The sequence below is a fragment of the Athene cunicularia genome (genome assembly GCF_003259725.1).
Source record: "Athene cunicularia isolate RWA chromosome 2 unlocalized genomic scaffold, athCun1 chr2_part1, whole genome shotgun sequence".
Taxonomy (NCBI): Eukaryota; Metazoa; Chordata; class Aves; order Strigiformes; family Strigidae; genus Athene; species Athene cunicularia.
Genome location: NW_020799095.1, coordinates 107,989,133 through 108,007,005, shown reverse-complemented (window position 1 = coordinate 108,007,005; position 17,873 = coordinate 107,989,133). Strand labels below are relative to the sequence as shown.

Here is a 17,873-nt window from a genome sequence, read left to right as displayed (position 1 = left end):
CCCCCAAGTACAGTCCACTGCATTGCAGTGGCAGGGAAAGTTCAAAAGAAGTGATGCATCACTTAATCGGGTGGCTCAACAGTGAAAATTTCAAGTCCACAGCTCTGGTAAGGAATAGCAGTGGATATGCCAGAACTATCTATCAGATCCTTTGGGCTTTGTGAAGTTTCTGGGCATTGAATCATAGTTACTTGGTTTGCCAGAGATATTGTGCTGACAGACCATCTAGCAAATTCATTCTTTTTTGTCTTCAAATACCTCTTATTCTAGTCCATTTTTAGATGATGTGTGACCAAATGCTCAGCTATATTTTGGGAATTGTAAAAAAATTTATTGACTGTGATGTCTGTGTTGAAAATAATTTCTGAAAATGAAAGAACATGTTTTATTTTTGCTGAAAATAATTTCTGAAAAGGAAAAAATGTGTTTTGATTTTGCCAGTCAGATCGGAAGTCAACATGTCTATCTGTAGTGTTATGAGGCTGTTGGGATTTAAGAGCAGTGACTTCAATGAAGGCAGAAGAGACCTTGCTGTAGTATTAATACCTCATGGGAGATCTACTTTCTTCTCCTGGTATCACCCAGTTGGTGTCAAAGACCTCAAATCATGGATGTTTGTGGATAGAGTTTGCAAATCTGCCATTTTTCAACCAAAGTTATATTACATGACTTGTGATTCTGCTGTCCTGGGCCATGTGATTTTATTTAGTAGGAAAAAAACTATTGTTGTAAACTTCCAAGCTGATTCTACTGCTTTGTGTATGATAATGCTTGTACATCTTTCATGGCAGTTTTGGCATTCACTACATGAGAGAGATTTTTCAGACTGATCAATGGGAGGCCAATCATCAGCAGTGCTTATTTTCTCCCTCTCATTTGTTGCTTTTTATTGTAATCAACATGTGAGGTAGACTCCTGATATGCTTGTGTCCTTTACCTCTGGCAATATTTTTGTGTTCCTTAGCATTGATGACTGTTGTCATCTTTTGCATTCTTTTGCTGGTGTTTGGGCTGGTGCTTAGCCTTTGTAGATGCTGAATATTTTAAACTTTCACTTGATACAGTGAAAAATAAAATTACGAAAGCATAATGGATGTAACATTCAAAAATGATTGCTTGCCAGATGGAGAAAGACCAAGTTTGTTATCAACAAACAAGTTTGTTATCACATCTGGCCTGTGTGGCCAGAATAATGTTTTCACTCAAGCAGCGAGGAGACCACCTCCTGTAATTGCCCAAGGCATGCTCAAATCAGGAAACAGTGAAGTACATGCTGCCATGGACATCCATAAGTATTTTAAAGAGACAGAATAAAAAGCAAAGTGAACTGAAAAGAGACGTGTCATTTTATATCCCTTGAACATGCTTATTTGCTCAAGTTTGTAATAGCAGCTTTCCAAGCTCTGGAATTCTTCATTGGATTTCTAAACTTACAGTTTATCTATAACAGAATCCTACACTCAACTCACAGAGACTCTGTCTCAGCAAAAACATTAATTACATCACAGCCATTAAATAAGGAAACAGCAACCCTAATGGAGTCCTGAATTTAAATATTTAGTATTCTAACTTCTCATATTCTCTGACATCCACTTTCCTAATGTATCAAGGAAGTTTTAGTTCATGTTGGTGATGCTAGAACTGCAATGAAGTACAAAGGCTGTAAGTTCCTATTTCATATTCCACGTACTTTTATTCTAGTTCTTCCCAATTCCATGTTTATTACCTATTCTTAAACTGAATTTAAGTATGTGAATAGTAGAGGCACTTATTTTACTCTCTGCTGAGTTACAAAATTTTCCTAAAAGCCAGTATGTTACTATGAGTGGAGAGAACTGGAAAGGATGTGACAGAACTGTTCTAGAGTGAAAACCAAATCTTTTGCAAAAAAAGGTTGATTTATCAAAGGAAAGACAGGGAAAAAAAAAATCATGAAAATGCTAGGAAGTATTTTCACTTCTAGTTATAAAGCATTTTTCATGTCCTAGCTTTTAGTATGCAGTTGTAAATAACAATAAAATGGCTTTAATTTACCTGATACAAGCCTATACTTCCCTGTGTGAAAAAATTCAAAAGATTAGATTGTCATTTTGAAATCCGGAACTATAGAGCTGATGTTGAAAGGTCTAATGAGTCTGAACTATTTGTAGAAATATTGTTACTGGGAGTTATGCTGTCAAGTCAATTAAACTATTTTCATTATTATAGAGGTACCCAAAATATTGGGCTGACAGAGCATTTTGAACTTAGTTACTCTTTATTTTATGCACCTAAATAGCATCTTTAAAGCTACTGAGACTATACATTACAAATATAAAATAAATAATGCTTGCAAGTCTTCTTCATAATAGTTCTAAAATAAAAATTAAAATAGAATTTAATATAAAATATAATTTAATATAAAATAAAAAACTTGAGCTCGCTACGTTTGAGCATATATTTGAGATGCTCAAATTATTGGAGATATCTTTGCAATTCTCTTTTTATTCATTGGGTATCTAAGATTTTTTTCTTATTTCTACTTGGTTGTAGACTTCTAGTGGTAGGCAAAATATTATCAGACAATTTTTTTCATATTTCAAGAGGAAACTTCTGCTTGGCTTCCTGCTAGGAATATAGCAGACAGGCAAATCCATCAATTTGTACTGTAAAGTTTGGGAGCTTAAGTCAGAGTTTGGGTTAAATGTTGCTAAGGACATATGAAGCTCAAAGCAATCATTTCTGTTTGCTTTTAAGGCTTCTCCCCCCTTTCTCTCCCAGTTTTACTGATGGAGTGGGTATAATGAGCCTTTCTATAGCCTTGCTGCCTTTATGGAAGAGGAGGCAGTAGTTTGCCGAGGGGCTGTCAAACAATCATTTGTCTTGCTTGTGCTCAGGGCTTCACCCTTCCAGAAGTAAGTGCAGACTGATATCACTGTGTGAACCCACTCAACACACTAAAGCTGGTAGACTAAATTTTAGACTTTAGAGGGCTTTATTGAAAATGCCAGTATTTGGGGCATCCAGTCTGCAGAGAATTTTCTCTCCTGACTCCAACTTTATCTTTCCTCTTTAATTTTGTCTTCTGACAGATCCTGATGAAGTAAAATACGACATCACACACGTACTAGGTCCAAGTGGAAGATAAGTTTAACTAATTCCTTTCAGCTCCATTTGGGTAGATGTTTAGACACAAAACACGTGCCTACATGTTAGTCTTTTGTCTGTTGATGGCACAGCACCAGATTATTCTTGTTGCTGCAAATGGTGGCAGCTGCTGCTGCCCTCAGCAGCCTTTAGCCAGGGCAGCATAAGCCTCTTCCATGCTGGGCAAGAAAGAGAAGAGGGTAAAATCTCCTAGGATAGCTTTTTTTACTTGAAAGAGAAGGATTCATATACCTCTTTGTTTGTTTGATTGTTTGTTTGTTTGTTTGTTTGGTTTTGGTGGTTTGTTTTTTTTTTTTTAATATGTTGTAGTCTGAAATGTCTTTGTTGCTTGATATGTTCTGTACATGGTTGGACTTTTAGTAAATCTCAGAAGTCAGAGCTAGTCTGTCCTGAGCCTGCCTGTCTCCCAGCCTTCCTCAGGTCCTAGCTTCATATCAATAAACTGCTCTGAAGTCTGGAGTACTGATTAGGATGAGTGTAGGGCAACACCTCTGGCTTCACTCGTATGTTATCAGGCTGAGAACTCGTTCCTGCAGTGCTTGTCCAGAGATGGAGCTTTAATGCCAGATGACATTTTACCTGCCAAATACGAGCCTAAAAACGGCATAAAAGGTTTTAGAATTATTGCAGGTTTTCTGTATTAAGAACTACTTGATAGACCCTTTGCCACAAGAAGTGCCCTAGAGGTTTCTCCAGAGTAAAGGGAAAATCAGAGATTTTTCTCCCAGAGGCAGTGAGAGCTATGCCTTTTGAAGTGGAAATGCCAAAGCACAAGTACAAACTAGATGCATAGTGATAATAAGACTACTGTGCACCCAGTGAGCTATTCACATATTTACATGTGCAGTACCCTCCTAGTAGCCATTCTGCTTCATCTCCTTGTTGTGTATATGCAGAGATAGTAGCTCTGCAGGCAAAGTAAACATGCAGTCAGTCATGAAGCTTTATAAATGAGCCCATCTATAACACTGTGACTGACAGGGCAGTATCATTCTGGTAGTTGCTGATGTCATGGAGTGGCAGTTGTTCACTGTTCTGTTATTTAATGTTATAATTGAATAAAATATCTGCCTGTTTTGTGCCTCCAACAAGAAGAGACATTTATCCACGGAAAAATTGTGAATTACTGGGGGGGTTGTTTAATAGTTAAATAAGATTTACAGCCTGACTAATGCTGATTCCACTGTGTATGTGCATATGTATATTAAATTCGCCATACCCTTGTTGACAATGCTAAGGATTAGTTTTGTAGTTTGCTTTGTTCTTTTTTCTTTCATAAATGCACACAGAGTGATCTTTCAGAGTAGCTCCTGAGCTGTTCCTCCATCACTGAAAACAACAGTGAAGGATTCATTGACTAGCATCGCACTGAAACTGATGGACATTCCAGGTTCAAATTTCAAGGCAGTGAGTTCCATAGCTGAATTCACAGAAGTCAACCGCATCAGGAAAGCTACATGTATCAAAAGGAGAAAAAAAATATGTTAACATTAGTGAGGTTAGCTGAAGAGTACAATACATATTCTTGTAATGGAGCAAATGCAGTCTCACTATGAGTGAAGTGACCGAGTTCTGTGCACATTGCCCTGCTGTGTCCTCTGGAAAGGCTCTTGCCCACCTCTTAATTCCTGTTCCTTGTTTCCTTGACACCCTACTGACTGACACTTTAGTGGGAACAGAAATAGTGACAGAAACTTTCTGGAGGCACAGAGAAAGGTGTTTGAGTTTTACACAGGTTCAAAAAGAGACTGGATATTTGCATGGAGAAGAAATCTGATGAATGTCAGTATGTTACTAGAAATGACATCTGGCTCAGACATACCTTGAGTTGAAAATTATTAAGGGCTCAGCAAGACACAGGGGAATGAATTGTATATGCTTGCCTTATTCTCTTTCCTAAACATCACCTAATAGCCAGTGATGGAGATAGGATGTTGGACTAAATGGATTTTTGATCTGACCAACTATGGCCATTCTTATGCTTCATGAAATGGGGAATAATAGAGGGTCTGAAATCACCTTTGTACCTCCATTAATTCAACCCCTGTTCCTTATCATAATATGAAATGAAATGGAATGGAGAAGATAAATAGATACAGTTGATTTTGACTGGCTTTTAAGTTATGTATTGAACTTATGCTTGAAACATGACTTGTGACATAAATGAAGCATAACCAAATACATAACTGTGACAAATTGGTATTAAACGGTCCTTGTGAAAAATGGTGGGAGTGAAATGTGACCTCACCTTTTTATCAGTTAATTTAGAAAAGTCTCTATAATTGTTTCATACTACAGAAGTTTCCGTGAGTCAGCGCTCTACACCAGCTTTTGTCTGATTCATGGTGTTCCTCTCCCAAAACTGCCTACTGTCAGTTGCCACCAGTAGAACATTTTTTTCTATAGCTCTTGTTAGGAAGGTTTGCTAGCATGCTTTGGGTTTGTGGAATTACAGAAGGAATGTAACTAACTTAGTTTAAAATGTTTGCTTATGTAGCATATTATTTTCATTAAAGTTGTATTTTAACAAAGGAAAAATAAAACATGCAATATTGAAGCTAAAGATTAAAGGGAACGGCATAGTAACTCAAAACTGGTCTGGAGTCTGTCACTCTTGGTCTGCAGTACAGTCTCTTGCAAGTGATCCTGTTCAAATTAATCAGATTGCTAAGGGTGTAAGGCGGTATTTATTAGCAAGACCTGGGCTGGTGATATCTGGCCCAAAACTGATTCAAGGAACCTTCATCATACAGGACTTTGGTAGACAGTCTTTAAGAGTGGGTTTTATGACAGCCTGTGCTTGCACAGGCAGCAGCTTCAGTCTCACTCATCCCACTCAGCTCATTCACATCCAATCTCCTCCTTTTAGAAAGAAGTTACCCACCTTACAGTAACTGCTGCTCTCAGAGATGCACTGTTGACAGGCAACCCACTCAAAGTGTTCATTTAACCTGTGTGCATGCTCCCTCGGAGTCTGCAGGAATCAGTGCCTGCTTGGGCTGCATATGTGGCCCTCTCGCATCCTCACGTCTTAGAGCAGAATGGTCAAAGTGGCCCCAACATTTGCTTTGTTCATTTGCTGTGACTAGTCGGACTCATTATCACCAGGCATGGTTTTGGCTTTTGGGACACCCTCATGTAGTCAGAATGTCTCAAAAGCATCAAAGGTGCTGTAAGGTTAATTGCTTTTCCCTCGTTTTTTGTGTACTTCCTAAGCAGGCTATCTGCCTTGCTTCATGGAAAAAAGGGAGCTGTGTTAGAGCTGCTTGGGTATCACAAAGCTCTTGCTTCATTTTTATTGTTAATGAGAAGGTTCCTTATCTCCCTGATCCATCACCATGTCTTGTCCTTTCAGCAGATAGGAGCTTCCATGTGGCTGTACAGTTGTAGGACTGTGCCACACTACTGCTGTTACAGCTGAAGGCCAACACTATGGATTAGTGACTAGTAAAATATGCAGTAAGTTTCAGGTAGCTGAAATCTCAGCTGTATAAACTATTTAAGCATACTCTAAATATTAATTGAATTCTAGCCTGAGAATTAATTTGAGAGAGGGAGAGAATTTATTCAGAAATCTGTCTTTAAGTAGAATGGCTTGTTGACTCCTTCCTCACTTACCTGCAAGGAATTTCAAAAGTCTGTGTGGTTTATAGTATGAAATTGATTGCTAAGAGTAATGCAAGAGATCCTTTAAAACATCTGGAGATTTTTGTCTCAAGGAGAGAAGTTCTATATATGTATCTTGGTTTGAGATTCACAGTACTTCAGTGACACTTATATCAGCGTTCAGATCTTAAATTTGTGCTCTCAGAAAACTGGTGTTTGAGGGACTTGTTATTTCAGTCAGATTTGGTGCACACTTCAACTTGCTTTCCTGTAAGAAAGCACTCTTACTGAGAATGGTGTTGAGCTTTGACATATCTGGTCTGAAGACAGTTCTCTCTGGGTGGAAGAACTGTATTTTAACCTGTAACAGAAGAATCTCTAATTCTAGCAATATATGTTCTTTGCCCATTCATAAATCTAGGCATTGTTTGGTAGGAGAACACGATCATAGATTAAGATCCGGTTTCCTGCTCTAAATAACAGTGCCCTTAAACTGTCAACTGTCACAGAAATCACCTTGCAGAATCCAGGGAGTTAAATACAGAGAAATGGGGTATTGGCAGAAGTTTATGCCACGATAATGTGAATGACTGTGGCAGATAATTGAAGGATCCAACAGTTCTGAGAGTCAAAACTCATATTCACAGCATGTTTGCTTGGATTTTCTTTGGCATTGTTTTTTCTTCTACCATTTCCAAGTTTCCTTCAAAAGCAGAGGTAGAAGCTAACACAGTGGTGAATGCAATGAGCCTGGAAAGTTCTCAGGCAGGAGCCTGGACTTCTCAAGTGTACAAAAACAAAGCTGGTGTCACTTTGTGTCCAGTTGGCCTCAAGGTGATCTAGAAGGATGAGTTGGAAGCTCTAATGCAGTGTTGTGAATAATAAGAAACTTAACTTGAAGTAGGAAAATTGCTGCAGTTCTTGTTTTGAGAATTGTACCTAACACAGAGAGTACTTGGACTGAAGGTGCCTGAAGTGTCTTGGTCAGAGATCAGTTTGAAGCTCTATGCAAGGTGGGAGAAGGAGTTCTTGTCATCAGGAGGTTTAAGAAATATTAGTCCATGAGTGAGAAGTCTATGCCTAAGCCTGGAAAGTGCTCCTTGCTTCAGCAAGAAGGCTGCTGCCCAGTCCAAAGGTACCTTCTCTCTGTTCTTGGAGTCTTTCTGTGAGAGGTGATGCTCTTTAATCCCTGGAGGAGCATCTCTGCATAGGCGAGACACCAGCTGGCTGTTTTTGAGAAGTGAAACACATACATGTTTTGCAGTCAGACTCTCCCTTTTCAGGCTTAAGTAACAAAACCAGTTGCAGGTGTGCTTCCAGTCTTCCAGAGTGCTGGGGTAAGGGTTTGAAAACTGCACAGTTCCTAAAGATGTGTCCTGCCCTGAGCAAGCAGCAGCATTTGATGAGGCCATCATTCGCTGTCATGGTTGATGCCTGTGGATAGCGATGGCCCTGGGAAGTGATGAAGACATGAGCTCATCCCACAGCCTCTTTGTGACTGCCCCGATACCCGACGCAGGGCAGGGAAGCCCTTTTCTCCCTCCCTTCTCATCTCCCAGCACCTGTGGCATGCTTCCTTGCAGGTCTTCTCATAAAACAGATCCTGTGGCAGTGGTTCAGACATGAGGCATGTTCTGAAAACAATGCTGTCCTAAATACATGCTGCACCCAGATATAGGCTGATTGTGGTAGAGTTTTATTTTGCCCCCCATCAGCGAGCTATGGGAAGGGAGCCTGGAGTGACTAGGGCCCATCGGTGGTGCCAAAGTGAGCCCAAGGGAGGGCAGCCCTGCAGTGGGTTAATGGCTGCTGCCTCACGTGTGCTAGGCTGGGGTGGGCCTGGCCTCCGTGGGGTCCCTGGCATGGGGCAAGAGCCAGGCTGGGCCTAGGCAGCCTCCAGCTGTCACCATGATGTCACTGGGTCCCAGGGGTGCCACCATGTTCCCCAGCTGACCTCCTGCAGCATCTCTCTTGGCTGCCCCAGGGATGGGCCCCTGGCCTCTCCCCCTTGGTGCCTGCTGTTAGTGATGTCCTTGTTCTGTAAGAGGAGCTCTTGGCAGGCTGCCCTGAAGAAACACTCACCAGTGGCCATAGCCAGGCAAAGCCTTGGCTCCCCTGGGCTTGCGCACAGCTCTCCCCAAGCCGCCGCACCTCTGCCTCTGTGGGATGGAGGGGAAAAGTGTTTGGTAAGAGAACAGGCTTTCAGTGTTAGCAGTTTATTGCTGAGGTGCTGCGATAAGGTAAGAACGCTGTGTGAGCAAACTGCTGGTCCCAACCCAGGCCCTGTTTTAGGTGCAGCTCCCGCTCACCATCCACACTGGGCACAGGGAGGAGGAGAGATCTCACTTCCTGCGAGAGGTCGTTGCTACTGAGAAGGGTGGTCAAAGGTCCCTTTGGTCCCCAAAGGTCTCCACGAAACATCACATGGGTTGCACCAGTCCCAGAGGGGGAAAAGGATCTTGGGGCAGCAGTTAGCTGGGCTCATTGAGAGAGGTTTAAACTAGATTTGAAGAGGGAAGGGGACAAAACTGGAATTCCCAGACATAAGCCTCAGGGTAGATTACCAGGGTTTGTGGGCTGTTGTGCCAGCAATGACCCTCACCCAGTGGAGGCAAGGTATGGAGACATGCAACACAACAAAGATGCAGGGCATAGTGATGGATCAGTAACTGTGGGGACGTCAGCCAAGCTGAAGTGCGTGTATACCAATGCACACAGGCCAGGAGAGGGGGTAGCAGAACTGCCATCCTGTTGCAGGAGAATATTGGACTTGCACAACTCTGTAAGAGTTATATCAAGCAAAGCCATTTATTTTTCCAATGGTACATCCTTATGCTCTCGCCAAAGCTCTTACCTCATAATTAGCAAATGAGCAATTAGACAACTATCAACCTTTTCTCCTAGCAGCATAAGACCACTCTAACATGTGCTGTGCAGACCAATCAACTTCTTGTTCACGTGCTGTTCATGAGGCGGTAACTTCTCACAGTGCGGTACTTTTCCACAGTCAGTGTTGCAGCTGTCCATTGTTTTTCCCTGTCACACAACTCAGCAGTTTCTTATGTTTCTCCCAAGGCCTGTTTCTCATCAAAGACTAGCTGGTTCTCAGAGGCTGTGCAAGGCTGATAGGCTGATGTCTCCCACAACATCCTAGACTTCCAAAGGGCTGACAGTCTTGTTTAGGCACCTGCTTGACAGAATCCCTTGGGAGACAGTCCTGAAGGGTATAGGGGTCAGGAAGGCTGGACACTCTTTAAGAAGGAAGTGTTAATGGCTCAGGAGCAGGCTGTCCCCAGGTGCTGTAAGAGAAGCCAGCACCAGAGAAGACCACTCTGGCTGAACAGGGATCTTTGGCTGCAACTCAGGGAGAAAAGGAGAGTTTATGGCCTTTGGAAGAAGGGGGTAGGCACTCACAGTGATTACAAAGATGCTGTGAGGCTATGAAGGGGGGAAATCAGGAGGGCTAAAGCCCAACTGGAAATTAATCTGGCTTCAGCAATCAAGGACAACAAGAAATGTTTCTATAAGTATGTCAGTAGCAAAAGAAAGACCAGGGAGAGCCTCCATCCCCTGCTAGACACAGGAGGAAACATGGTAGTAAGTGATGAGGAGAAGGCTGAGGTCCCTAATGTCTTCTTCGCCTCAGTCTTCAATAACAAAACTAATTGTATTGAGGGAATCCAGCCTCCTCAGCCAGAAGACAGAGACTGGGAGAATGATCCCCCCGCAATCCAGGAGAAGACAGTCAGTGACCTGCTGCATCACACAGACACACACAACTCTATGGGACCAGATGGGATACACACAAGGGTGCTGAAGGAGCTGGCTGGGGTGCTCGCCAAGCTGCTTTCCATCATTTACCAGCAGTCCTGGCTGACTGGGGAGGTTCCGACAGACTGGAAATTGGCCAATGTGATACCCATCTATAAGAAGGGTCAGAAGAATGATCCAGGAAATTACAGGCCTGTCAGCTTGACTTCGGTGCCTGGGAAGCTGATGGATCAGCTCATCCTGAGTGCCATCACACAACACATGCGGGACAACCAGATGCTCAGGCCCAGTCAGCATGGGTTTATGAAAGGCAGGTCCTGCCTGACCCTGATCTCCTTCTGTGACAGGGCAACCTGCTATTGGATGAGGGAAAGGCTGTGGATGTTGTAACTTGAATTTAGTAAGGTCCTTGACACCATTTTCCACAGCATTCTCCTGGTGATACTGGCTGCTCAAGTCTTGGATGGGCACACACTTTGCTGGGTAAAAAACTGTCTGGATGGCCGGGCCCAAGGAGTTGTGGTGAACGGAGTTAAATCCAGTTGGCAGCCGGTCACGAGTGGTGTCCCCCAGGGCTCAGTTTTGGGGCCACTCTTGTTTAACATCTTTATTGATGATCTGAATGAGGGGATCGAGTGCACCCTCAGTCAGTTTGCAGATGACACCAGGTTGGGTGGGAGTGTTGATCTGCTCGAGGGCAGGGAGGCTCTGCAGAGAGACCTGGACAGGCTGGAGCCATGGGCTGAGGCCAACTGGAGGAGTTTCAATAAGGCCAAATGCCGGGGGCTGCCCTTGGGCCACAACAACCCCCAGCAGCGCTACAGGCTTGGGGAGGAGTGGCTGGAGAGCTGCCAGTCAGAGAGGGACCTGGGGAGTTTGATTGACAGCCGGCTGAACAGGAGCCAGCAGTGTGCCCAGGTGGCCAAGAAGGCCAATGGCATCCTGGCTTGTGTCAGCAATAGCGTGGCCAGCAGGGACAGGGAAGGGATCTGACCCCTGTACTCGGCACTGGTGAGGCCGCACCTCGATTCCTGTGTTCAGTTTTGGGCCCCTCACTACAAAAAGGACATTGAATGACTCGAGCGTGTCCAGAGAAGGGCAACGAAACTGGTGCAGGGTCTGGAGCACAGGTCATACGAGGAGCGGCTGAGGGAACTGGGGGTGTTTAGTCTGGAGAAGAGGAGGCTGAGGGGAGACCTCATCGCCCTCTACAGCTACCTGAAAGGAGGCTGCAGAGAGCTGGGGATGAGTCTCTTTAACCAAGTAACAAGCAATAGGACAAGAGGGAATGGCCTCAAGTTGCACCAGGGAAGGTTTAGACTGGATATTAGGAAGCATTTCTTTGCAGAACGGGTTGTTAGGTGTTAGAATGGGCTGCCCAGGGAGGTGGTGAAGTCCCCATCCCTGGAGGTGTTTAAGAGTCGTATTGACATAGCGCTGAGGGATCTGGTGTAGTTGGGAACTGTCAGTGTTAGGTTAATGGTTGGACTGGATGATCTTCAAGGTCTTTTCCAACCTAGATGATTCTGTGATTCTGTGAAATCAGCCGTGCTCTTTGGCAGCCGTGCGGCAGCCATGAGTGCTTGCAGTCCCTGCGGGCCCAGGAGTGGGGCAGCTTGGTCCAGCAGTCAGTTACAAGCAGGACCGGGAGGTGTTGTGGCCATGGCTAACTCTATCCAAGGGTGAACATGCCTTTCCTCTCCTGGGCCAGACCCTCCTGCCTTTGTTCCCAAAACCAGTTATTCCTGATGTGGTCTGTGTTGCTGAAATATCAGAAACTCTTGCTTTAGAGTAGCCTTTATTCTTGGCAAAAATAGAGCAGCTGCCCAGGGATGAGAAATGTACTAAACCTTGTAATTTAGTTACCTTGGTAACATCTGTAAGAAAATACTAGTGCTAAACCACTGTTTTTCTCTTGATCTGTTGTATGGCAATACATGTTTATATTTACTTGGCAAAAGTGTGATTTATAGCCATTGTAGCCATTCTCCAGAATGTTATCCCGACAGACGATAGTTCCTGTTTCTAACAAGCAAGGTTAAATGATTGTAAAAGCAGATATTTGACTTTATAGTAGAAACTGAGATTTTACATTGTTAAAAAAGTTTCTTTGCAGTTCCATCTCTAGGTTTCTTGTAGCGGAGTCTCAGGCATCAGAATATGAATATATATATATATATATATAAATTAAAAAGGTACAGCTGGGAAAAAACAGCTCAAGATGGGTGCCTCCAGAGGGGGACCCCAAGCAAAAAATCTCATGGGCAATTATACCCTTATGATCTTCATGTGATCTTTCCGTACCTTTCATAAGCCCTTTGGTCCAATGGTGATTCTGGTCTGGGATCTCCTAACACCTTATTGGATTCCTTCACTGTCTCCTGACAGGCCATTATCTTGTCAAGTTGCAGCTTCTGCTGATGGTTATAGCCTTGAATCCTTCTTATCTTCTGGTTTGTGCCGGCTCTGAAGGCCCTCTTTTGCTTAAGGAGGCAGAAGTTCAGCCAATCTAGGTGAAAGTTAACAGCTTGCTACTCGTGTTAAGTAAGTAATGCTAAGCAAGCAGTATACTAAATCACACAAAGATATGGCTCTAAGAGATCCATTCTAATTTGAATTTACTTAAGCTAAATGACTAATATTTCTTAACATCATCAAGTAACTAAGTTTTTGCTAAGCAAAGCCAAAACCACGTAAATACTGTATTATTATTTCAAAGTATTGTAATGCTTAATTACATTTACTCAACATAGGAATTTTTTCAATGGTTGTATTTTAGAACAAATATAAAAAATGAGATTTGGTTTTTTGTTTGTTTGTTGTGGTTTGTTTGTTGTTTTTTTTTTTTCTCACACGTGTTTGGCAAACATTCATCATCCAGGGAAAAAACCAAACATTACTGCTTATGATTACAAGCCAAAACTAACAGCCTTGCTTTGGACTTGGTTATTCCTGGATCTGGCTCTAGGCACAGCTCTCTTCCTACTCCGTCATTCCCATTTAGCCATCTATGTCCTGGTAGTGGCCCCTCTGCACTGTGTGACCTGGGACACTTGCGTGCCAACATGCAGAAGTTCCCTAGGGATCAGACTTGCGTGCTGCAGAGTAGGCAGTGCCTCCATGAAAAGGTGGCTTTTTACATCCTCTGATAACTCATTTGTTTCTCTCTTTGCTCCCAACAGCAGGGAATTTTCTGAGCCCTTCAAAGGGAGAAGCATCCCTCACTTGGTGACCAATTCAGTAATTGATTTAATTAATTTGAAACTGTCACTTGTTAAACTGATAATCAAGAAGCCAATTATCTGTTAACAGTCCTAAATACAAATCAGCCGTAACCAAAGTGTTTCTCTCTTAAGTAAAGAAACCTGGATTTCTTTCTGATATCTCAGAGTTTTTAAAATGAGTTGTAAATACAGCTATTTTCTTTAAAAAAATAAAGACCCTATATTAGAATGCCATTATTATTTCTGAAACCGCATTTAGAATTTTAACCTTTTTAATGTATTATGTTCTTTTAGACCTAAGTCTCAGGGCATGATAGAAAGTTTATTAAGGATAAATCCTACTCACGTTATTTATGTAGCTGAAATCTTCCCAGGTTTTAAAATGAGAAAATTTCCATTGCTCTGTTGCAGATTGGGTTGGTGTACACATTTAAAAATCTTATTCTAGAAATTTTATGTCTTTTATTGCATATACATTTGTATTTGTAAGAGGTAATGTAAATGTGGTATGTACCAAAACATAGCTTTATTTTTTTATTGCAGCCATTTATTATAAAGCATTTTGTAAAACCAAAAAATGTTCCTTAAATAAAAGCATTTAAATTATGATTTTTTTATTATGTATTTTCATGAAAATAGATTTTTTTACAGGTTTACAAGACAATTAAAAAAAATATGTTCGGAATGTGTGCCCAGTCCTGTATACTTTATGACGTAAAAGTGTTGGATGAGTATAGCAAGCAAGCCACTGATGAATGATGGCTTGTCTATGGCTCTCTAAGTACTTAATTGAATTAGATCGTTACCCATTTATGCAATATTTTCTTCACTTTTAAAATTCTGATCTGAGGGTGGTGAATAGTTGTTTTATGTATTAAAGATGGAGAGTCAACAATTTGATTAACCATGTAGTTTCAAGCATGAGTATTTCTGAGCACATCCTTCAAATAAAGCATCCTGATGGGTTTTTTTTAAATTCCACTTCTATATAAATATGTTTGTTTATTTTCCATGGAAGTTGTTTAGAAGGGCCCAAAAGCAGATGGTATATTAAGATACTAATATATTAAGGTTCATCTCATCCCATATCTCCAGTTTCAATCCATGCCCATTCCTGGCTGCTAAGCCCACAGTTTTCTTTCCAGCTTCACTGTCTGAGATAAGCACAGGCTTGTAGTGCCCTGGACAGGTGTTTGCATCATTAGCAAAACCATGTAAGTTGCCAAAACAGAGATGCTTTAGAGAACAACAAGTAAGCAAATTGAGGGCCAAATTCTGCTGCCATTTAATCCATTGAAGGATGAATTGTTTTACTAGATAGGCTGTTGGCCAAAAGATTGCTTAGAAGTAAAGGGCTGAGTAGTAGCACAGGTGGCACATTCTGGTGCTGACAAACACAGGATACACAAACTCATAAGCATGTGAAGATACATATTAATCATACAATTAAGCTGTAAAGTCTTAAGGGTAACAACAACACAACCAGAGTTTTCAGATGTAATTTTCAGGTTGATAATTTAATCCTTTATTGAGCAGTATTTTAAAATATATTGTGACACACAATGCATGAGCAAAGTGAACAAGCACCTGAACAAAATGAAGAGAGGATCTTTGTTTCTGGAGTAAACTTTTCCAGTATAATCTCTACTGCCAGCAGTGAATATATCAGATGTATTTACATCGTATCTGTGCAAGAGAATGTTTATGGATATGACATATGCTGCTCTGTGCCCTTAAAACCTGAGAACTAGATTCTCTCTCAGTACCATGTGCATTGCTGTTGATTTCAGAAATATGCAATACTGCAATAATGAACATGGTATAAGAATCTAAATAGATCCATAGACATATGGACAGACAGATGGATTAAGGCAGACTTTGTCACTTTGTCCCTAAAAATCCTTTGTGATACTTATCTTTTGTGTACACAGCGACACTAAGGTGTCAGCCCATATCATTTCCCTTAATTTAGTAATATTTTATGGATCTACATAAAGTTTTTACTTGAAAACGTGGAGGAGTGTATGTGCACATTTTGCAGAAATGTACTGGTGCTAGTAATATAAGCCATTTTCATTCTATTTTGAAAAACGTTGTGAAGGTTTAAATTATGTTTGAACTGGACAGAGATGATGATGTGGCATGTGACTGAAAATATATATTTTTTAATAGATGATTCAGCCGCAGAGAGTTTTAATGGCAATGAGACCGTGGGACACAGTTCCAATGCTTCAGGGGGAACACACTGCAGGGAGATGGCAGAAACCAACAGTAATGGCAAAACAAATCTGGAGCAGGATGAGCAGCCTCTGAACCTGAGTGACAGTCCCCTCTCTGCTCAGCTGACTTCAGAATACAGACTAGATGATCACAGCAGTAATGGAAAGAACAAATACAAGACTCTCCTAATTTCTGATCTCAAGATGGAACGGGAGGCAAGAGAAAATGGAAGCAAGGTAAGATGCTTCCACATGCACCAGATATGAAGTGTGTAGCTTAGAAAAGGAAAAGATTTGTGAGGCCAAACCAAAGGTTATTCCCAGCTAAGCACTTAATGCAATGTGTCTAATGTTTGTCACATCATTACTCAGATGCTATACATAGATTTGTATGTTCTATTACACATATATGATGCATACGTACATTAAGTGTATGCGAATGTACGTGGGTGAATACATATATATATAGAGCCATATATATTGTGCTGACACACTGACAAAAGCCAGTGCAATTCTCCATCAGGCATGAATTTTATCAGTCCATTTATTGAGAACTGTCTACATTACCCATTTTAAATATATATATATATATATAAAAAATATGTATATGATGTGATACATATGTATATGTATAAATACTGAGATACATATATATATGTATATTTATAGATGACCATCTCATTACATGTATTATGTATCTGTAGAATGAATCCATATGAATGTTAAGTGTGTATGCCCAAGCAAATTACTACATGTGAATTATCAGCATCTAAAAGAAACTGATTTGGTTCCTTCCTGATTGTTTGTGTTACACAGGCACCTAACCTGAATTAAAACTGACAAGATTGCTTTAAGAAGCTGTAATCCCCTGAGGGCTTTTCTCTGTAGTTTCCATTATGTGAGTAAGGAGAAGCGAGGATGGTTATATTGTAGATAAAGACAGATCCTATAGATTAGGTAGGAAGTTTTCTAGGAAGGTGTTTGTCATGAGGGCATACAGTAGGGAGGGTGAAGAAATGTCCCATATCATAGAATTGATCCACTGATCTTATTGGTGACAAGTTCCTGATTTTTATCTGATAACTCCCAACTGGATTATCACTTTTGCAGCAGCAATAATAGGATGTTAGTACTGGATCCAAATACTATTATTGCTAGTGACTAGCTTTCAGTAGCCCACTACAAAATAACCTGACAGCATAGATATACTTTGAATGGCCACATTTTTTGCAGAGCTTTGAAATAGGAGTGATAGGAAAATCACTTTTTCTAAGTATATCCAGAAAGGGATTGTACATGACTGATGTCTGGAGAACAATATTTTTTTTATGCTAAAGTCTTAACTCCTGTCTTCATTGCCTGTGGAGTAAAAGCACAAACTTGAAATGTTTTTTTAATTCAAGTGTCTGGTTTTGTTGGGTAGAGGAAAGGGAGATTTAGTCTTTTTCTTTCTTGGCCATTCCAGTTTAGCAAATCATGTATCCCTAAACCTTCTTCATAAAATCTTTCTGAAAACCTGTTTATCGGCATGGAATATTTTTGTTTCCACAGATTTTCATTTTACTGAAAATGTTTTGAGTAGCTCTAGTCTTAGAGTGTGTATACACTCCAGTGCTGGATTTACTCAGTACTTTGACTGTTGCACAGTAAGTCCCAAATTGGCTCATATGAACGGTATCTTCATTTGCTTCAGGGCACATTGTTCCAGTGAACCTTTTATAAGCCAGTCACCTAAATACTGATAGACATACAGGCTCTTTTGCCTGAGGTACATTACTGCTTCTGTCATTACTCTTGCAAATACACAAATAAGCTTGGTGAAGAAAGGGAGGAGTCTTGATGAGGTACTTAGTTATAACAAAGACAAGAACATAGCCTAATGTTACATTTCCAAAATTAATCAGTT

At 41.1% G+C, this 17,873-nt stretch overlaps 1 protein-coding gene across 3 annotated transcripts in view; it reads left to right on the top strand.

Annotated features, from left to right (window-relative positions):
* Window positions 1-17,873, top strand: part of NOL4 (nucleolar protein 4) — a 179,326-nt gene that overhangs the window by 81,589 nt on the left and 79,864 nt on the right. For all 3 annotated transcript variants that reach the window (XM_026842377.1, XM_026842375.1, XM_026842378.1), the window contains one exon: window positions 15,921-16,204. In XM_026842377.1, coding sequence (XP_026698178.1) covers window positions 15,921-16,204 — 284 coding nt within the window. The remainder of the gene's footprint in view (window positions 1-15,920; window positions 16,205-17,873) is intronic.